This window comes from Dendrobium catenatum, unplaced genomic scaffold (assembly GCF_001605985.2).
Source record: "Dendrobium catenatum unplaced genomic scaffold, ASM160598v2 fragScaff_scaffold_1024, whole genome shotgun sequence".
In the NCBI taxonomy this organism is placed as follows: domain Eukaryota; kingdom Viridiplantae; phylum Streptophyta; class Magnoliopsida; order Asparagales; family Orchidaceae; genus Dendrobium; species Dendrobium catenatum.
In genome coordinates, this window is record NW_021319486.1 from 1292843 (window position 1) to 1314495 (window position 21653).

At 35.9% G+C, this 21653-nt stretch overlaps 1 protein-coding gene across 1 annotated transcript in view; it reads right to left on the bottom strand.

Moving 5' to 3' along the window:
* Nucleotides 1-478: 478 nt before the first annotated feature.
* The window catches only part of LOC110116745 (heat stress transcription factor A-1), a 48731-nt gene continuing 27556 nt past the window's right edge, over nt 479-21653 (bottom strand). Inside the window, exon 3 of the mRNA XM_020850444.2 lies at nt 479-2212. Coding sequence (XP_020706103.1) covers nt 962-2212 — 1251 coding nt within the window. The 3' untranslated portion in view covers nt 479-961. The remainder of the gene's footprint in view (nt 2213-21653) is intronic.

Consider the following 21653-nt stretch of genomic DNA (forward strand, 5'->3'; position numbering starts at 1 on the left):
AGACCAACAACCACTCATGGTACAGTTACCACTGATATTCAGGAAAGGACCCCATTCCCAAACTCAATCAGCCATATGCAGGCATTGGTAAAAGCCACAGTTCATTCTAAGGGCTTTATGTGGGACAGCTTTTATATTATTTACTAAGACTTCGTTTGGGGCAGCGTTCTTAATGTTTTTCGTAAGCTGTTTTTCAGCACAAAAATTTTTAGCTCAAAAAATTTTTGTACTAAAAAGCTATTTTATAAAGCAGTCCCAAACAAAACCTAAAGCAGGTTTTTAACATAAAATTTTTATACTACAAAGTTGTCTTAGAAAGAAGTAAAAAAGTTATCACAAACTAATCCTAAATGTCGGGCATGCTTGTATATTCAGCATGTGAAAAAAGGCTGGTATTTTCAGTATCTCAATTCAAATCAAATAAACGGGTCGAAAATAAAGCAGTTTTATGATAAAAGGTTAACCAAAACCTTCACTATATGCAAAAAGGAGCAATCTCGCTCAACCAAGCCATCCATTGCACAGAATAATGGGTTGATAAATGGCAAAGAAAGGGATTCATTCCCGGAAAACTAAGCATTTGCTTGCGCATTCCTTTGTACTGAACACTGCTCTCTACCGAAGATAACCTTCACTAGACTTTAGTCAGAATTCAAATTCTTCAACATAGCAGGACAAAAAAATACACGTAAGGCTTCTCATATCTAACAAGAGATCAATCATTAGTCACCAAAAAAAAAACTTGCCTTTATGGAAGCGAGGCGAAGAGGAACAGAAGATCAACTTTGTAAGATACAGAAAAAACTTGACACAGCGATCCACAATGCAGATTATAAACTGCAACTGTACTTTTTGCTGGATTATATGCATTTTGCATCCAGAAAGAGAACTTGCCAGCGATATTTCAAGAAACTACACTGATTGCCTGGCACCAGGAAAAGTCAGCAGCACATAAAATGTATCACTTCTTAGCCTCTTGTGACAGAAGCTCCATCTGCTCAGTGAGATGTTGCATGTGGTGAGTACTGTCCCAGACATTCTCCGTTTCTGGTGTCATGTCGCTGGTTTCCTGTATGCTCGAGTCATCAACTTGCTCGGCAACATCACCGGACAGTGAACTCTCCATGAGGAACTGCTCCCAGAATGAATCATTGATACAAGGAAGCTTTGAGTCATCACCAATGGGGATGTCAATCTCTGAATCGAGAGAGAAGTTCTCAGTTTCAATTGGAACTGATTCATCAACTACTGCAAATTCACCAAGGAATATATTTGGTTCTAGTGGCGCAAAGGCATCAACTGCAACGTCAAGGTGGTCATCAGTAGGCATCATTCCAGGAACCTTCGTGGATTCATGAGCGCTCATGTTTGTTGAGCTAGAAGACATGGGCTCTGGAACAACAGAAAGCAAATCGATATCATGGATTCCCGACGTTGCTGGTATGTCCGCAATGCCTGCGGAAGATGGATGAATTGCTGGAAAACCAGAGCTTTGTGGTAAGTAAGGAGGCACAGAGGTGGCTGGAACTTCCTTGAGGGTGACCCATGAGTTTCGATTTTCAGAAGCACTCAATCCGTTATGTGAAGAGAAATTATCAATAAGAAAACCCTCAGCATTGCCCCGGGATTCTAGCATGGGAGATGAGTCGAGCTTGAGAATCTGCATTAGCAAAGATTTTGCTGCCTCAGTCATTAGGGGCTGGTACTTGATTATTTGACCATCTGGGGAGGCACTGCTCTCACCTTCTAATTTGTTTTCTTGCTTGGGTAACCTTCGTTTTTTGCCAACTCCAACAATACGACGGTTGCTGTCATTTTGCTGCACTATTTGCGCTAGGAAACCAGGACTCTGCATGGCCTTGGCCAAGAATGACATCATCTGTTGCTGACGCTGTTCCATTCCTTGTAGTCTTTGAGTTAGTGTTTGTAACTGATTATCCGTCCCCTGCTGTTGATGTCTAAGTCTGACCAGTTCTTGCATGAGAACGTTCTTGTCCCTTTTCAGCCTCTCGATCTCTTCCTCGAGTCCAAACTTTCCCACCTCAACACAAGCTCCTAAAGCACTGCTGGGTGTATTTGGGGGCAGCATCTGCTGCTGAGAATGAGCACTGGAGGGTTTTCTCCTGTTAATGTTCTTCAGCAAATGCTTTTGGCCTTTCAAAAAACCCTCATTTGCAAACTCCCATTTATCGGGGTCAACTTTCCTGAAACCCTGATCAGGAAATAGAAAAATATCTTGATAAAAATACCTGAATGAAGACAATTACTGTAGCTTAAGCAGATAAAGAGGACAGGTAAGATTCATATATAGCTTAATGAAAATATATGTATCAGAATATGACAGGACTAACGCACAAAGCTTTATTGTTGCTTATTTTTTTGTTATCCAAACCCATGAACTCTAAATCCAAACAAAGATGGATCAAATAATTAAAAAAAAAAAAGAAGAAACTGGAAGAGCTGAATCTAGTAATAATCATTGCACTAATGTCTCAAGGAGGCATCATTTAACAAGGAAACCTGATTGCTCCCAACATCTGTGCCAATCTTTATACATCAAACCTAAGATCGTATTAAGGTTTCAGCAAAAGCAATTGAAGCAGTTCCAAATGGAATTGCTGCTTAATTTTAAATATTCTAAAGTTCCACACGTGGCTTAAGAACCCGTCCGCAAAGAAACATACAAAAAAAGGAACTGTTTCTCGTGTCACTACAGTGATTTTGTTTCAACCATGAATATAAGTTTTCGATCTTAAAAACAATTTCTACCAAAGCAGATTATTACGGCTGATCCAGCAGGACCGGTCCTGTAGCTTACCCAACAGCTAGGGGGCAGACTAGCTACAAGGGGTGGAGGGGCTGAAATTTCCGGCCGCACTTGTGGGGCCAAGTAAACCAATTATTCCATATGCTACGAGGATGATTAAAGAATGAACTAGTGAAGGAAATTTGAATTCAAAAGAGGAAGGGAATTAATTAAGATAAGAGAGATTTTTTAGGGCTAAATTGGAGGGAAGAGCAGGGGCTTATATAGGAATTATTACTTTATATTAGGGTATGTTTTATTAAGAATTTGTTGTAGTTTCTTCTGTGAGGGCTTCCTAGCAGCGTCTAGGTTGATTGATAGAGACAATCTACTTCTCTAATTGTAGATCACTTGTACCTTTTATTTCTTGTTGAGTTATTAATCAAAATCAACTACTATTTCCTCCAAAATCTATTGTTTTCTACTGTTTTTCTGTGGATTTCCTGTCGTTGTTTGCTGAAATTTACTCCAAGGCGTATCAAATTGGTATCAGAGCGATGTCCTCGGCTGAAAGTTAAAGTCCCCATTGCTATTTTCTGCTGAACTTTTTTTCCACCTTGCTGATTTTCGCTGTTGGAGGCCAAAATCTGTGAATGACAGCGAAGAAGATGGGAGCTTTGGAAAGCAAGATGGAGCAACTTAGGGCCGAGATGCAAGAGAAACATTTCGGGATGGAAGAAAGATTTTCCGAAATGGAGGGAAGGTTTTCCTTCATGGAAAGCCGTTTTGGAAACATAGAAAGCATGATGAAAACATTGATCAAGATACAATCAAAGACTTTGCCGGCTACTCCTAGGATTGATTGGAAAGGGAAGAAAGTTTAGGAGGATGATGAAGGGGAGAGTGTCTTCATTCAAGGACCACCTCGAGGGATTTTGAGGGGATGGGTATCGGGGTATCTAGAAGAAAGGGAAGCAGGAAGAGGAGAGACCGAAGGAAGCAATGGTGGTGCCGAACCATGGGGTCCAAATCCGTTGAGGGAAGAAGAGAGAATCACACCACCACTATGCGGGAGGAGCCAACGGTGGAATAAGCCATTGGGGTATGAATGCAAGATCGAGGAAGCAAAAGGTGCTGTTCTTTGAAGGGGAGGGAGGATGCTTAGGGTTGGGTATATCGGGTGGAACGATACTTTGCAATCAACGGGCAAACGAAAAGGGAAAAACTCATGGCGGCAGGCCTATATTCGGAAGGGAAAGCCTAAGCCTAGTTCCAATGGAGGGAGGCTAGGTATCAGATCTACTCATTAAGAGAATTTAAGGAGTGCTAGTTAGAACGTCTCCGAGCCATTCGAGAAAGAGACCTCCACGAGTTATTCTATGCTCTAACTTAGGAGGGGATAATTATGGAGTACCGGGAGAAGTTTGAGCTGCTGTTGGGGAGACTGAGGGGGATCTATAAGGAAGGATTGAAGGAGAATTTCAGGAAGGGGCCTATGAAGGACATACAGGCAAAACTCAGGGTACTGAGGTCTAGAGGGCTAAGAGAGACGATGGAGGTAGCACAAGGGTGGAGGAGAAACATAAGAGGGAAAAGGCCAGCCGAAGCATCCCCATGGGAGGGGCTTACAGGAACACCTCTACTACCTTGGCACCAAGGACCAAGATAGTGTCATTTTAGAGGGATGCACCTAAGGAGAAGAGCACAAAAGTTCGTCCTAGAGGAAATTTCAAGTGAATCACAGAAGCAAAAGTGCAGGACAGGCGGGAGAAAGGGCTATGCTTCAAGTGTGGTGAGAAATTTACACCAAGGCATAAATGCAAGAATCGAGCCCTTCAGGCCTTGATGATCTATAGGGGGTAGAGGAGAGCGGGGAGGAGTTGGAGGTATTGTAGGAGACAGAGCAACTGCATTTGGATGTGGAGGTTGTAAAACCCGAAATTCGTCGTTTGAGTGCGTAGCATGCATTTCAATGCGCCGCAACGAACTTAGGCAAAATTTTAATGTTGTCGGAATTCGACGAAATAAATTTTATTAAATTCGTCACGAAATTTTGATCGAAACGATATAAAGAACTTATATCAAATTCCGCATGGATTTGAAATTAAAAATCACCGAAGATGTTTAAGTAAAATTTGCCCTCTTATACCATACTACCCCTCATGAGCTCTTAAGAAAATTTGATTAGCATGGGTACATGCGTAATAAGCCACTTAAGAGAAATCCTTTAAGACCCTCATCCTCCTAGAGACCGATCCATTCATTCCCTCTTGTTTCTTCGGCCGCACGCAAGAGAGAGGGAGGAGAGGCGACGGGAGGGCTTAGTGGGCGGTGAACAGCAGCTCTCCGGTGGCGGAATTAGGGGGAAAACGAAGGAAAAAGGGTAGGAAAGATAAAGGTAAGCTTCACATGCAAGAATAATGGAGTTTTCTCTTAGTTTTCTTGAGAAAGATTTTTAGGGTTTGGATTTTCTTGATGATTTCTTTAGAAAAATATTAGGGCTTGATATTGCTCACATTTCTAAGCTTTAAAATCTAAGTTTTTGCTTAAGGAAACATAAAATCCGAAATTAGTGTTTCTCTTTTTTGATTTATTTTTGTATGGAAATGTTAGAAGATTTGAGGGAAGGTGTTTTTGAAGCAAAATGCAAATGTCCTTCAAAGGATTTTAAGTTTCAACATTAGGGCTTTTCCTAACCTAGGGTTTTTAAGCTTGTATGTTCACAAAAAATATTCCTAAGGGTTTAGGGAAGTCTCTAATTAAGAGAAATTGATATTTTGAGAAAAAAATAATTTTTCCAATTATTTTTATGATTTATTCCGAAAGTTTACATTTCATTTTGCTTTTATGAATCTTTTATGTTTTATATCCTTATGTAATTGATTTAATTGATACATGTCATTCCATGTTTAAGATACATGTCCATGTTTAAGATAAAGATACATGTCACTCCATGTTAAAGATACATGTCACAAAATGTTTAAGATGCATGTCACTTCATGTTTAGGAATACATGTCAAATAATTACTTCATGTTACATGTCACTTCATGTTTGAGATACAAGTCTACTATACATATGGTAAACATGTCAAACATTTACCTCATGTTTGAGACATATGAAGTTATAAGGAAAGAAGTTATACTTATATGGAAAGAATATGAAAATGCTTGTGCATGATGATTGCCGAGTACCAAATACGGTGCAAAAGCACTAATATGACTCTTATGAGCAATATGGGAATAATATGGCCCTTTGGGGCAAAAGAGGAAAAGAAATAAATGGCCAAAAGATGTTTGTGTACCTGATCAGTACACCCCTGATACTCCGGTACGGTTGTATATGATAAATAAATAAGCATATGATATGACATTCATTACATGATATATATAAGACATATGCATATGGCATACATAAAATATCTATCATTTTAAAGACATAAGAAAGCATGTGTAGGAAAAAAATCAAAGCATGTCCCCATTAGTTTAAAAAATGTAAATTTTATTTTATAAGACATGTGAACATGTTAGGATTAGAAAATTCCTATTGAGTGTTAGCTCACTCTCTCGTGCTGGGATACTTTTCAGGAGAACCTGCTACAAGAGATGGCTGACAACCCAAGGTTTACATACAGCCGTCGTGTACCGGTTGACAGGTTCTTTTATATGTTTTCCTAGCTATAGTTAGTTTTTCTTTTGGGTGGTTTTGGCATGAATTGTCTCATTTTATAACCACCTTGTATATGAACTCTCTTTTGAAATGGCTTGTAATGTTAAACATATGTTTTGGAAAAAGGTTTAGAGGCACTTTTAAATTCATATTGAAGTCTTTTAGAATTTTTATACATGCAATATGATGATTGAACAGTTCTGAACGTACGATTCCATTCCCGCCTCATCTATACGAGCTAACCGGGCCAGGTCATGACAGAGGTGTCCTTGAACTCTATGGTAGGATTACTCCAAATCACACCATGAAAGCAAGAGGATAAATTGAAGAGCAATAGGTGGTAGATCTGACAAATAGCGGAGCCACACATAACTTCATCTCAAATTGGGTGGTGGATCGATGGAGGTCGAAGTTAGCGAGGACAAAAGGATGTCAAGTGATGATGGGCACACGCAAGATATAGAGCATAGGAATATGTAAAGGGGCGGTGATGGCCTTACATGATATTTAGGCGGTGGATGATTTCTTTACCTTATACTTAGGAAGTATAGATGTGACTCTGAGGAAGAACTAGTTGGATATGAAGGAGAACTGAAAGTCCTTGACCATGGAGATACAGGTCGAGGGAAAATGGTAGTGCTTCAAAGGGATGCTTGCTTATGCTAGACCATGGTATCTTTAAAAATCATGCTCAGGACAATCTAGGATACATGCCTGGGATATTTGGTAGAGTTGCAAAGCATAAAAGGGGTCCAAGAATAGGAGGCAAGGGAAATTCTAGTAGGGGCCCAACAGACTCTGCAATAATTTAAGGATGTATTTCAGCCACCGATCGGGGTACCACCACCTCGAGAGCATGAGAATGCCATCAACTTGAAAGAAAGGACTTCTCCCATCAGTGACAGACCATACCGTTACCCCCTGATCCAAAAGGATGAGATAGAGAGGCTGATCAGGGAGATGATGGAAGCAGGAATCATAAGACCTAGTGTAAATCCTTTCTATAGCCTGGTACTGTTGGTGAAGAAGGATGATAGTTGGAGATTCTGTGTAGATTACAGGGCTCTAAACAAGGAAACCGTGCTAGATAAGTTTCCAATTCCCGTGATAGATGAAATCTTGGATGAGTTATTTGGAGCTGTGTTTTTTTTCCAAAATTGATTTGAAGTCGGGATACCATCAAATTAAGATGAAGACAGCAGATGTGCACAAGACGGCATTCAGGACAAGGGCACTACGATTTCATGGTGATGCCTTTCAGCCTCACCAACGCCCCTGCCACCTTCCATAATAAGGCCTTTAAAAGAGCAATTAAAAAAGGATAATTTCAAATGGGGAGAGGAAGCGACTCGAGCCTTCCAGGATTTGAAGACAATGATGATTAATGTACATGTGTTGGCACTTCCAGATTTTAGGAAACCCTTTGTTGTGGAGAAAGATGCATCAAGATATGGGCTAGGAGCAATACTCATGCAAGATCAGAGGCATATTGCATACTTCAACCAAGTGCTCACAACTAGGGCAAAGCTCAAATCTGTGTATGAGCAGGATCTGATGGCGATTGTATTAACTATTCAGAAATTACGATCTTATCTGTTGGGGAGACGTTTCATAGTCAATACAGATCAAAAGAGCCTAAAATTTTTGTTTGAACAACGAATGATCACTGAGGAGCACTAAAGATGGCTATCTAAGTTACTTGGATATGATTTTGAGATTCAATATCAGCTAGGACAAGAAAACAAGGCAGTAGATGCCTTGTCCAAGAGAGATGATGGCCATCAGTTGGCGGTCTTGTCAGTATCATTGATGGTAAATTGGGAGGAATTATGACATGAGAATGAGCATAATGAAGAGTTGAGGAAGATCAAGGAGTTGTTGTTGCAGGATCTAGATAGTCACCCAGTTTATGATCCGAATGAGGAATAGATATTGTACCATGGGAGGTTTGTGTTACCTCGAACCTTGGGGTATATTCCCAAACTACTGCAATAGTTCCATGGCATTGCAATAGGAGGGCACTTCTAAGTTCAAAAGATGTATAGTCGACTATTAGCGAAGTTATATTGGGTAGGGATGCATAGCGATGTAGAGAATTGGTTCGCCAAATGCTATGTGTGCCTAAGGCATAAGTACATAGCCATGACGCCAGCAGGGTTACTACAACCCTTAGCCCTACCGGAAAGTGTATGGGAGGAAGTGATGATGGACTTCATCGAGTTACCACAATCGGAAGGGTTTTCGGTGATCTTGATAGTAGTGGTCCATCTTAGCAAGTATGGATATTTCATCCCTCTGAAGAACCCTTATACTATAGTCGCAGTGGCCACTATTTTCATTCAAGAAGTGGTACGCTTCCAAAAGCCATTGTGTTAGATAGGAACAAGGTGTTCCTTAGCCACGTCTGGAAGGAGCTATTTCGTTTATAGGGGACCGTATTGAAGCGAAGTACAACCTACCACCCTTAGATAATTGGTTAGACATAAGTGGTCTACCAGAGTGTAGAGACCTACTTGAAATGCTTTGTATCAGACACACCAAAGAGTTGGGCTAGGTGGATTGTATGGTTAGAATATTGGTACAATACCTCAACCACTCAACAACAAAGACCACTCCCTTCAAGATTCTTTATGGGAGAGACTCACCACACTTTATTCATTACGGGCACTACATCAGTGTCTAGTATAGAGCAGTGCTTAGAGGAGAGGGACAATATACAACCATAGCTTAAGGGGCATTTGTTGATAGCCCAACAAATCATGAAGAGGAAGACGAATGATCATAGTAGAGAGGTAACTTTTGAACTGGAATACACAATTTACTTAAAATTGAGGCCCTACAGACAAAAAACTATAGCCAGGAGAAGGAATGAAAAACTATCACCAAAATATTTTGGTCCTTATGAGATCTTGGAGCACATCGGAGCAGTAGCCTATCGATTAAGGCTAACACCATCCTCAACTTTGCACCCAATCTTTCATGTATTGCAGCTGATGAAGGCAATAGGGAACATGCACCATCATCACTACCCCCAACTTTGATAGAGGACATGAAAGTTATGTTGGAACCCTTGAAAATAGCAGGTGTACGCAGAGGGGAGGCAGGGGCATAAGAGGTGCTAATCAAGTAGAAGGACTTGCCAGAGCATGATGCCACTTGGGAGTCATACGAGCAATCAGGAGACAGTTCCCAACCTTCCATTTAGAGGACAAGGTACATTTTTGGGAGGGGGGCATCATCACGGTTGATCTAGCAGGACCGGTACTACAGCCGACCCAGCAGCCGGAGGCGGACAGCTAGAAAGGGCAGAGGGGCTAAAATCCCTCCTCCCCCCCCCCCCAAATAGAGTTAAGTAAGTAGGATGGACAAATATGGAAGAGAAAAATCGTAAGTAAACTAAAAACAACTTTTGGCTTTCAGTCAAAAGCAACTTGAGCTATATGAAGTTCTTTCCTACCATCTTCACTGAGCATCCTCATCTCTGCCACACTTAACTTAGTATTATGCTTCTCTTTTAATGGCCAACATTCGGCACCATAAAGCATTGCAGGCCTCACTACCATCTTATAGAATTTTCCCTTAATTTTGAGGGGTACATTTCTATCACATAACAAGCCCGATGCATTCCGCCACTTCAACCATCCAACTTGAATTCTGCTGATAATATCCCCATCTATTTCACCATCGCTCTGAACAATAGATCCAAGATATTTAAAATGTGTACTCTTATTAATGACTTGATTGCCCAAAGTTACAATCCCCTCACTAGGTCTATTACAACTAAAATTACACTCCATATATTCCGTTTTAGATCTACTCAAACGAAAACCTTTAGACTCTAAGGTTGACCTCCATAATTCAAGTTTACCTTCAACTCCCTCTCTAGTCTTACCAACAAGAAGAATATCATCAGCAAAAACCATACACCAAGGTACATCCTCTTGCAAATGTCTAGTGAGAGCATCCATGACTAAAGCAAAAAAGATTTGGGCTTAAGCTAATCCTTGATGTAACCCAACCGAAATAGGGAAATACTTGGTCAAACCACCTTGAGTTTGAAAACAAGTAATAGCTCCTGCATACATATCTTTAATGATTTGAATATAAACGTTATTAACTCATTTCTTTTCAAAAACTCTCCATAGCACTTCTCTTGGAACTTTATCATATACTTTTTCTAAATAAATAAATATCATATGTAGATCCTCCTTATTTTCTCTATATTTCTCCATCAAACCTCTTAATAAATGATAATCAAGATATAGTTCCAGGATAATCTAACAAGTAGATGACAGAGAAGGATCATCACTATTCTTGTGGAAGCAACGACATTACAGTAATCAATCCTGTTAAACCAGTGAAGCTATAGAAACAATTAAAACATCCAAATCCACCACAATCAGCTAAACTTGATTCTAACAAGTAAATAACCTCCATAGCCACCCAGCTGACCGTAACTCTAAATTTTAACTTCAACTGCAGACCTGAATTGATAGAAAGGTTAGTTGAGAGTCAATTTGCTGTCTTCCTACATCTCCTAATTGAATGCATTGCTCGTTAGTCGATGTTCTACATCATGCTTCACTCTGCAGCTTTTCTCACTCTAGGCTCCACCTGTTAGATTTGATTTCATTTCCTTGCACCATAACGTAACTATGGTTTTAAAATGGAAACCTTTCCTAATTTATCCTGAAACTTCAATGAAATCTAACTCCTCAAGTTTCTAAGATTTGCTAACCTGCAGGAAATGCAAGTCCAGTGAAAATACTGGGGAAAATTAAGGAAATAGAACAAGCCTACGATGGGAAAGTTAGGACATAGGGGTTCACAGTAATCCCAATTAAAGTAAGTTTAGCGCTAGCGCTAGTACAGTTCTATATAACTTCCAGGCATTTCTCAAGTGCCAAAACATTCTGTCTGCTCCCTTCCTCTGTCCTGCCAAAACATTCTGTCTGCTCCTTCCTCTGTCCAGCCAAATTTGCTAATGATCCAGCAGACTCAGTGGATTTACATAGTTATCAAAAGGCCTACATAAGTTTCCTTCAATTTAGATTTTGGGAAAAACCACGATAAAAAAAGAGTGTATTCCCAGACTGTTTGAGAAACTGAAATAGTTGCTAGCATGACAGGAAACGCTCAAAACATCACCAAGAACATTAGGGCCACAAATACAACGGCACAATATAAACATCAAAATTTTGAAGTAGAATCCCTGGCTCCTCATGTAATGACACCTTCAACCTAAAATGCACAAAATGAAAATATCCAAATAAATCACATATAGGCTTAAACACAATAAAACAAAGCAAGCACTTCAACAATATGAAGATCCATAGATTTTCACAAGTCCTGTTCCGCTTGCTCCTTTTCTTCCCAAATTTCCATTGTCTGCACTTTTTGTAAGTGTCCATCTAATTTCACCTCTCAATAGTTAATTTTGTTTAAAAACAAAAATAACATTTCCATTTATTTGAACTACAACGCTGTATATATGGTGAAAAACAATAATTATTGGAAGCAATTTAAATGGGCACATAAGTTCTACTAGAAAAGTTCTGAAAATTGAACTGGAAATAAAATCAGAAGACGTTCAAAGGTTCAATCTGTTCAAGTTTCAAAAGTTGTGTAAAAGATTAATTAAATACATTCATAAGGATGCAACAAAAAAATCTTTCAAGTGTCACAACAGTGCGACGTACAACCTCTTTATATGTCAATATAGATTTTAAAGATGATTGTGAACAAGGCTTAGTTGAGCAAAATAAAATTTCCATATCATCAGTTTCTTCCTTTCTTTAAATTAATTATTTGTCATGTGCAGCTGAACTTTGTTATATAGAATGAGAGGAATCTCTCTTCTTCAATGTCATGATCACCAAATACGTGCATACTCTCTTCATCTTCTTTTGATTCTTGCTTTTGGGAGATATTTCTTTTAGATTTTCTTGCATTTGATAAAAACATCATATAACACCTTATATGGAGCAATATTTCACTCCATCAATGTTTTGTTTAATCATATTGATACATCTAAAATAACATAGAATTCTACATAACACATATATCTTTTTTTTAATCAAAACTTTTAGATTCACTTAAATGATTCTATGCTGGATCCATTTTTTCATGAATACTATGTGATGAAATAGGAGCCTATGATCCAGATAATTCCATTATGAAAGATGCTCTCAAATATCTAAATAAAAAAGTAAAACTAAGCATAAAAATAAAAGGGAGCTAATACTTGTATGAACTAAAGCGTTTTATGCTTAGTTTAGAGGTCTCAAGCACATCGTTAGTGCATATATATGGCTCATTTTTTAGACTAAGGGGCAGTTTGGTAACTTATTTTGAAGAATTTAAACAATAAGTAATTGAAATCCTATAAAAAAATGATGGCAAATCAATTTGAGGAGAAAAAACGAAGCAGCTAAAACGAATTCCCAAATAGAACCTTAAAGATCGCACATTCAAAAAGCAACTGACTCTTTTAAATGGTTTTTTTAATAGAATTTGTATACTAAATAGAAATAAAAACACGATTTGATACACATTGTATGATTTTATGTTTAATGGATTTATATACAAACATTTTTAAAGTTTATGACCCCAATGAAATAAATTATATATTTACATGAAAGTAAGCACTATGAAATAACTTGTATATTTAGATGAAAGATTAATATATTTATCATTGTGCATAAAAATATGTTTGGCCTTGTGATGACCCGGTTAGGAGAGTAGAGGTATTAGATTTGACTTATGTTAAGAAAGGTAGGGGTAGACCTAAAAAGACTTGGTTAGAAAATATTAGGAATGACCTTTCTTTATTAGATTTAAACGAGAATTTGACTTTTAATAGGACACAATGGAGAAAAAGGATTCATGTAGCCGACCCCACGTACTGGGATAAAGGCTTGATGTTGTTGTTGTTGTTGTGCATAAAAATATGTTTATAAGAGTTCATTTAATTCAACGATTTTATTTCAGAATAGTTAATCCAGAATTAACAAAGTTACTTCACAAATATCAATTACATAGGAACATAATTAGATGATAACATAACATAAACAAAGCAAATGAAATAGACCTTAGGAGTTAAGCACAAAACTTGAATAGTTAAAAACAAAGCACTATGAAATAACTCGAAATAACTAAAGGTCCGATGCTACACGTCTCAAAGGTTAGAGTTGACCTCATTACAAACATGTACGTACCAAACTCAAAATGAAAATATAATATATTTTGTGTTCCTATGAGACCTTCAAAGCCTTTAACAACGAAAGAACTCTTTTTTATTTGTAAATGATCAATGCCACACTTAAATATGAACTTGCAAAAAAAAAAAAAGAAAAAATAATTATATTTCAAGCAGTGAATTTATCATCACAATCTTAAAGAAATAATTCTTCAAACTTGTGCAACAATTTGAAAAGTGTAATAAATTTAAGATAATATCAGCTCACAAAAAGTCAAAATCATATAAAACATATCAATATAATCAATATCAAAACATCTCATGCCAATAAGAATGTTGCATGCATCTTATGATTAGGGAATTTTGCTGCAAAAATATAGCTGCAATTAGGATCTTAAGAGTGATTTAGTTGTAATAGCACCATTAAATTAGAATCATGGATAAAGACTCGTTTTAGAATAGCTCAACCCGTTAAGTTCTAAATCATAAGGTTCATTTGATAAGACACAAAAATTTTGACTAGCAAAGATAACTTAAGATTGACCCCTTATGAAAATATCCACCCCAGTTTCATAAAGTTCTCTTGGACGATGCAATTCATGATTGCCGATAAAAATACTTCAGTCATATTGAGTCAATTATCTCCATTGACTAACTAAATTAAGGTCCACAATAGCACGGGACGACATAACCATATGCTCTTGATGAAATTCATCATAATTCTCTCCATAACCCGCTCACAACTGAAGGGAACAAATTTTCCACAACATAAATTCAAATTGGTGTTACTATAAGCTCTATAAGCTAAGAATTTAGTGTCTATGGACTAATTTTAATTAAAAGTTATCTTTCATTATCGGAAGGGTTGATGAACAATAAAGGCTTGAGCCTATGAGAAACCTAAAATTAAATCATAAAGTCTTCACTAAATGAGGACGAAATCTACAATTCAATCTACTTATTGAAAGTTTCACTCGAAAGCAAAACTCTCTTAGAAGAGCATGATGTGAATTTTCAGAGCCCACACAACTTTTCAATAATTGATTAGGATGGAATATGAGAAGGTACATGGTGGTTATAGCATAATAGAAAGAAATGCAATGTGAAAAACTATACTAGAATTATTCGTAGTCTACGATGAGCTTATAATAACAAAAACATAATTTAGAAAATAACATGAGCACTTAGTTATTACAAGAATGAAATCAGCTAATCAAAAATAGATTTGTTCTTGAAGGAAAGAAGTATATAACGAATTAGGTTGCAAAGTGTTCGTTAGGTTGCAAAGTGATTCCATGAGAAAAATAACCATATTACATATAGTAATGGTTATGAATTTATATCTTAAAGAGTATAAAAAAATAATCAAAAGCAAATACAACCCTAAGATAAGATCGTGGAATTTGAAAGGTAACAAATTAACAATCTTTTAAAATAGATTACTAAGAAAAAAAAATAGAATTCTTTACTTAAGCCTAACTTAATTTAAGGTAAACAATTTATTAAAGGGATTAGTATAGAAATTCTAGTTTTAAAATAGATCACAAATTGATAAAGATACTTGAACTTGAAGTGAGGACGTACAAGGATTATAAAGGAAAATAAATGTACTTTCAAAAGGTGGCAAAAATTAAATACTACCGAAACTTCTAGTGACAAAAAAAAAATAAAAAAAAAAAAAAAGATTCACCTTAGGTCTAAATGAAATACCTATTGAGATTTGGAGAATTATGGGGGATATTATAATTATTTGGTTAACAAATTTTTAAAAGAATTTTGAAAATTATGAGGATGTCAAATATTGGATAAGAAGCATTTTGGAATCAATATTTAAAAACAAATGCAATGCCAAAAATTGTGCTAACTACAAAGGAATAAAGCTTCTAAGTCATATAATAAATTATACCTAAAAGCAGTGAAACAATCAGCTTAAAAAAGTTACATCAATTTCAAAGAATTAATTTGATTTCATGTTCCAAAGATCTATTATAAAAATTATTTTTGTATTAAATGAATTAACGAATAAGCATAGAAAAAATATATATGATCATCATATAATTTGATTGATTTTGAGAAGGCAAATGAGCGAATACTATAGAATAAAATTGGTATGTTTAAATGGTGTGTATCAAGATACATTAATTTTATTAAATATATTTATGATGAAACGCTAAATAGTATTAAAATTATAGTGACCAAATTGTTTCAAATTAACATAGGTTTAAATCAAGGAGAAAAGGATCAAAATGGTCCACCAACTCTTTAGGAGGGACCAAAATGATCTCCAACTATTTTGAGGGATCATTTTGGACCCTCAACTCGTTAAAATAAGATCATTTTGGTGCCAACATCCAAACAAATGGATGTTGGATTTAATTGTGTTAAAATTAGGGGTATTTTAGTAATTTTATTTAATTTTATTATTTATTAGATATAATTTTAAAGTACTTTTTTATTAAATTCTTTATCAAAAATAATTTTTTTAATTTAAATTCAATGTTGTTGACAGATTGTCGATGGGATTCGCCGCTGGGATTCGACTACATTGGGACTCGATTGGGCTATGGGACTGATGCTCGGGATCAATGTTCAAATTCGCCAGCTTTGCAAGAATGACTGTGGAATTGAGTTGGATTCGTCTATGCTACGGAATAGATTGCGGGATCGAGTCAGATTCGACTGTGGGTCGAAGCCGCGGGCGGAGGCTGTAAGGCGAGCGTGGGGTTGAAGGTAATGGCAGAAGCCAGAAGGCGAATCTGAGCATGGGTTTGAAGTTGCTGGAGGGTTTCATTGTTGGATTTTGATACAACCTTTATTTCTCTTTTTTTTATTATATCCTTCACAAACCTTTCGTCATGTGAGTTGCGCTTAATTTTTCCATTATTTTTATAATATTAGGACCAAAATGATCTCATTTTAAAGAGTTGATGGACCATTTTGGTCCCTCAAAATAGTTGGGGACCATTTTGGGACTTCCTAAAGATTTGAGGGACCATTTTGGTCTTTTTCTCTTTTGTATTTATTATGGAGATGCTTACAAAGGATATTCAAAGCAACATGCATTGATGTATATTTTTTATAGATAATATAATTTTGACTATTGAGACATTTAGTAAAATGAATGACAAGTTTGTAATAATTAATGAAATATTTAGAAGATAGAAGTTCGAAAATTAGTATAACAAATGTTTATGAATATGATATATATATATATATATATATATATAAATTTAGTCATCATGCATTGCCAGTGTATCTCATGTAAAAAAACCCTCACATTAAAGATTAAATAACAAAAATCAACACTTAGCGAGTCAACATTTTCATGCTTACATAGTCAGGCATCTTGGCAAAAAAATAAAGTTGCAAGCTCTATCTTCTAAATCAAAATAACATTATCCATCTTGCAAATGCATTAAGACCATACCTCATGATTTTAAAACCGTTTAGATGGATTAGCTGTCACTCATTTTAAAGCAGGGATGAAAGTCTAAAGGTCGGGCTAACTTAGCCTCAAGTGAGGTGTAGGTTTATAAATCCCTTTCATCCTGTTAGACATAGGTTCGAAATACTACCCCTCAGTAATCCTGACCTAAGATCTAGGATCCGAGGTTGATGTAATGCTTTGGGATAATATATTATTTTTTATGTTGTGCTCAATCACAAATATCTCAATGTATTGAAGATACAAAATTTCTTCAACAACTAGCAATTGATGGGCAACATTTATAACAATCCTACAATCATGGAAAACAACCTTATATTTCTATTGAGTGTGTAAATAATTGATTCCAAAATTAATGACTTTTTTCCTTTTTCTTTCATATGTAGTTATTTTCCACCTATTGATATCTAACTTCTTATCATTTTGTACACACAATTAGATAATAAAATTTAATCATAAGAGTAATCATTTTTACTTTCCACTCTTAATTTTCAAAAATATATAATTTCCATTTAATTAAAATTTTACTTTCCACTCTTAACTTTCAAGTATTGAGTCAGTGATTGATACTTAAAATTAAAATTTATAAATACAATCTCAAGAGTTTGCAAATTAAAAGTAGATTTCCTTTAATGGCTTTGAAAGATTATTGCAAACATGAGACAATATCATTCTATCAATTTCACAGTCAAATGCTTAGTCCTCATCGCACAAAAATGTAAACATGTTTATTTTGAGAGTAAGAAGTTTGAAACTATTCATTGACTGCGAGTATTTCAAACTTTATCATGATGTTCAAGTCTTGTCGAGTCCAATATTTTAGTGTGGAGGATAGAACTCAAAAGATGGGACTTACGGTCCTATCTAATAGGTAGGGTGACTCAGATATTATTGTGCTTTTGTATTGATGAGTTTGATTTTCAAGAGAGAAAATTTTGAAATTTTAAAATTGATACATGTTTCTTTAGGAATTAAATACTTCTTGAGGCCAAAGAATTTTAGTACAAATTATTTTCAACACTATTGTTGTCAGGTCTCAAGTCATGGATGAGAAAAGTGATGGGTTGCGTAAAGTAGTCAACAACCAGCATAAAATTTATTGAATAATCATAACATGAATCCTTTAATATGTTGTTGTTGCTTTCAATTTGCACAACAATCTCAGATTTAACATGCAGGTGATTGTCATGCTTGGTAGAGCATAAGAAGACATTAACTTATAATGCCCTAATATGACTTTCTATGCACTCATATAATGCAATGCACGACTTTTGATGCACTTAGATGCTATTGTTTGGCTGGTTGGAGTAGAAGTGAATATAGTAAAGTAAGAGTGATTGTATGGAATTTATTTTGTGTACTCCATTTTAATATAATTACTTATTTAACATTAGTGGGTTTGTATCTGATGTAGACAAAGGGGGGTCAACACTAGTCCAAAATAAATCAAATTTTGGCTTCCCTTGAGTCTAGTAGTTCATCATATTTGAGCTAAACTTTTAGTTCATTTATGAGCTGGACTTTAGCTCATTTATTAAACTAAGAGTTAGCTCATTATGAGCTAAAATTTTAGTTCATTTATTATCCTATATTAAATGTACTTTTTATGCTTTTTATGTTTTTAATTATGTAAGTCTCTTGGAATTCCAAACCGGCTTTTAGAATTCCAATAAATGTCTTTTCCCATGAGGTGACTAATTGGTTTCCTCATGGCTTTTAGTATTTTGTGTTTGCCTCTTGGGATCTCACGGCTGGCTCCTTATTCCGTGACCGTCCCTCGTTTCCTATGGCCGTGGCCCTCGGTCCGTGTGGTTCCCCTCGTCTCCCGTGGCTGTCTCCTTGGTTCCTGGTTTGGGTGTTTAACCGTGAGCTTGGGGGGGGGAGATTTCTATGCTTTTTAATGCTTTGAATTATGTGTTAATTTGCTCAGTACGAGCGTGTACCGAGCATGTACCGCTCAAACCGAGCATGTACTTCATGTACCCGCTCAGTATCGAGGTTTTTAGTACCGAGCATGTACTGGCTCAGTACACGAGCGATGTACCGAGCATCGTACCGCTCAGTAGCAGCATCGTACTCCTCGGTCCGAGTCATGTACGAGCAGTACCGAGCATGTACAATCTGATGAAGGCAGACAGAAAGCAAATAACGGGAAGAAAGATCGTTACCTAGCCTGTGAAAAAAGAAACCGAGGATTACATGAAGTTGGAAAGAAGAAGGTGAACATGAAGGCAAAATGACTGGAGATTACGGGAAGAAGAGAAGAAGAAATAAATTCGTTACCTTCATCGACTCAAAGTTATGTTCGAACATCTGACCGAACTGTGTCGTCGAAGTCGACGAGGTTCGCCTTTCAGATTCTCAAACCCGAAGCAGAAGAAGTATGTTACCCTAATACTCGCTCTTATACCGACGCTCACCGCTCCGGTCTTATATCAGCTTACAATCGAAGCAGTGCCTCGTTGTTTTTTACTTCGAGGCGTTACGAACACGACAGCCTACGCGCTCTGTGGCAACCGAAATAACGCACGCTCCCGCCGAACTCCAACGAGGCGTAACCTCAACGCGTAAAATGCTTCGTCTCGCCTTGAGTCGCGTCTCAGTGCGTACGCTCTTCCGCCTTTTTAATCGTTGGATAGATAGAGCTTTGCATACTTTATTTTTTTGCCAAGATGCTCTGACTATGTAAGCATGAAAATGTTGACTCGCTAAGTGTTGATTTTGTTATTTATCTTTAATGTGAGGGTTTTTTACATGAGATCACTGGCAATGCATGATGACTATAAATTATATATATATATATATATATATATATATATATATATATATTATATTCATATATATATATATCATACATAAACATTTGTTTATACTAATTTTCGACTTCTATCTTCTAAATATTTCATTAATTATTACAAACTTGTCATTCATTTTACTAAATGTCTCAATAGTCAAAATTATATTATCTATAAAAAATATACATCAATGCATGTTGCTTTGAATATCCTTTGTAAGCATCTCCATAATAAATACAAAAGAGAAAAAGACCAAAATGGTCCCTCAAATCTTTAGGAAGTCCCAAAATGGTCCCCAACTATTTTGAGGGACCAAAATGGTCCATCAACTCTTTAAAATGAGATCATTTTGTCCTAATATTATAAAAAATAATGAAATAATTAAGCGCAACTCACATGACGAAAGTTTGTGAAGGATATAATAAAAAAAAGAGAAAATAAAGGTTGTTCAAAATCCAACAATGAAACCCTCCAGCAACTTCAAACCATGCTCAGATTCGCCTCTGGGTTCTGCCATTACCTTCAACCCCACGCTCGCCTTACAGCCTCCGCCCGCGGCTTCGACCCACAGTCGAATCTGACTCGATCCCGCAAATCTATTCCGTAGCATAGACGAATCCAACTCAATTCCCAGTCATTCTTGCAAAGCTGGCGAATTTGAACATTGATCCGAGCATCAGTCCATAGCCCAATCGAGTCCCAATGTAGTCGAATCCCAGCGGCAAATCCATGACAATCTGCAACAACATTGAATTTAAATTAAAAATTATTTTGATAAAAATTTAATAAAAAGTACTTTAAAATTATATCTAATAAATAATAAAATTAAATAAAATTACTAAAATACCCCTAATTTTAACACAATTAAATCCAACATCCATTTGTTTGGATGTTGGCACCAAAAGATCTTATTTTAACGAGTTGAGGGTCCAAAATGATCCCTCAAAATAGTTGGAGTGGTAAGCAGTTACATTTTGATCCTTTTCTCCTTGATTTAAACCTATGTTAATTTGAAACAATTTGGTCACTATAATTTTAATACTATTTAGCTTTCATCATAATATATTTAATAAAATTAATGTTTTGATACACACATTTAAACATACCAATTTTATTCTATAGTATTCGCTCATTTGCTTCTCAAAATCAATCAAATTATATGATGATCATATATATTTTTTCTATGCTTATTCGTTAATTCATTTAATACAAAAATAATTTTTATAATAGATCTTCGGAACATGAAATCAAATTAATTCTTTGAAATTGATGTAATTTTTAAGCTGATTGTTTCACTGCTTTTAGGTATAATTTATTATATGACTTAGAAGCTTTATTCCTTTGTAGTTAGCACAATTTTGGCATTGCATTTGTTTTTAAATATTGATTCCAAAATGCTTCTTATCCAATATTTGACATCCTCATAATTTTCAAAATTCTTTTAAAAATTTGTTAACCAAATAATTATAATATCCCCATAATTCTCAAATCTCAATAGGTATTTATTTAGACCTAAGGTGAATCTTTATGTTTCTCTTTTTAAGATAACTCTACTCCATTTACTTCACTATAATGTTTGTTACACTCTTCCAAATATTTTCTTCCTTAAAAATCCCCTTTTATTAATTTCTCAAAGTAATTGTTCATTTTTTCTTGATGCTTGATCATTTATAAGATCTTATATTTTTTACTTTACTACATCTAACTTGATCAAAATTTTAATTTTTTTCTCTTCTGCCATATATATATATATATATATATATATATATTATATATTATATATATATATTATATATAATATT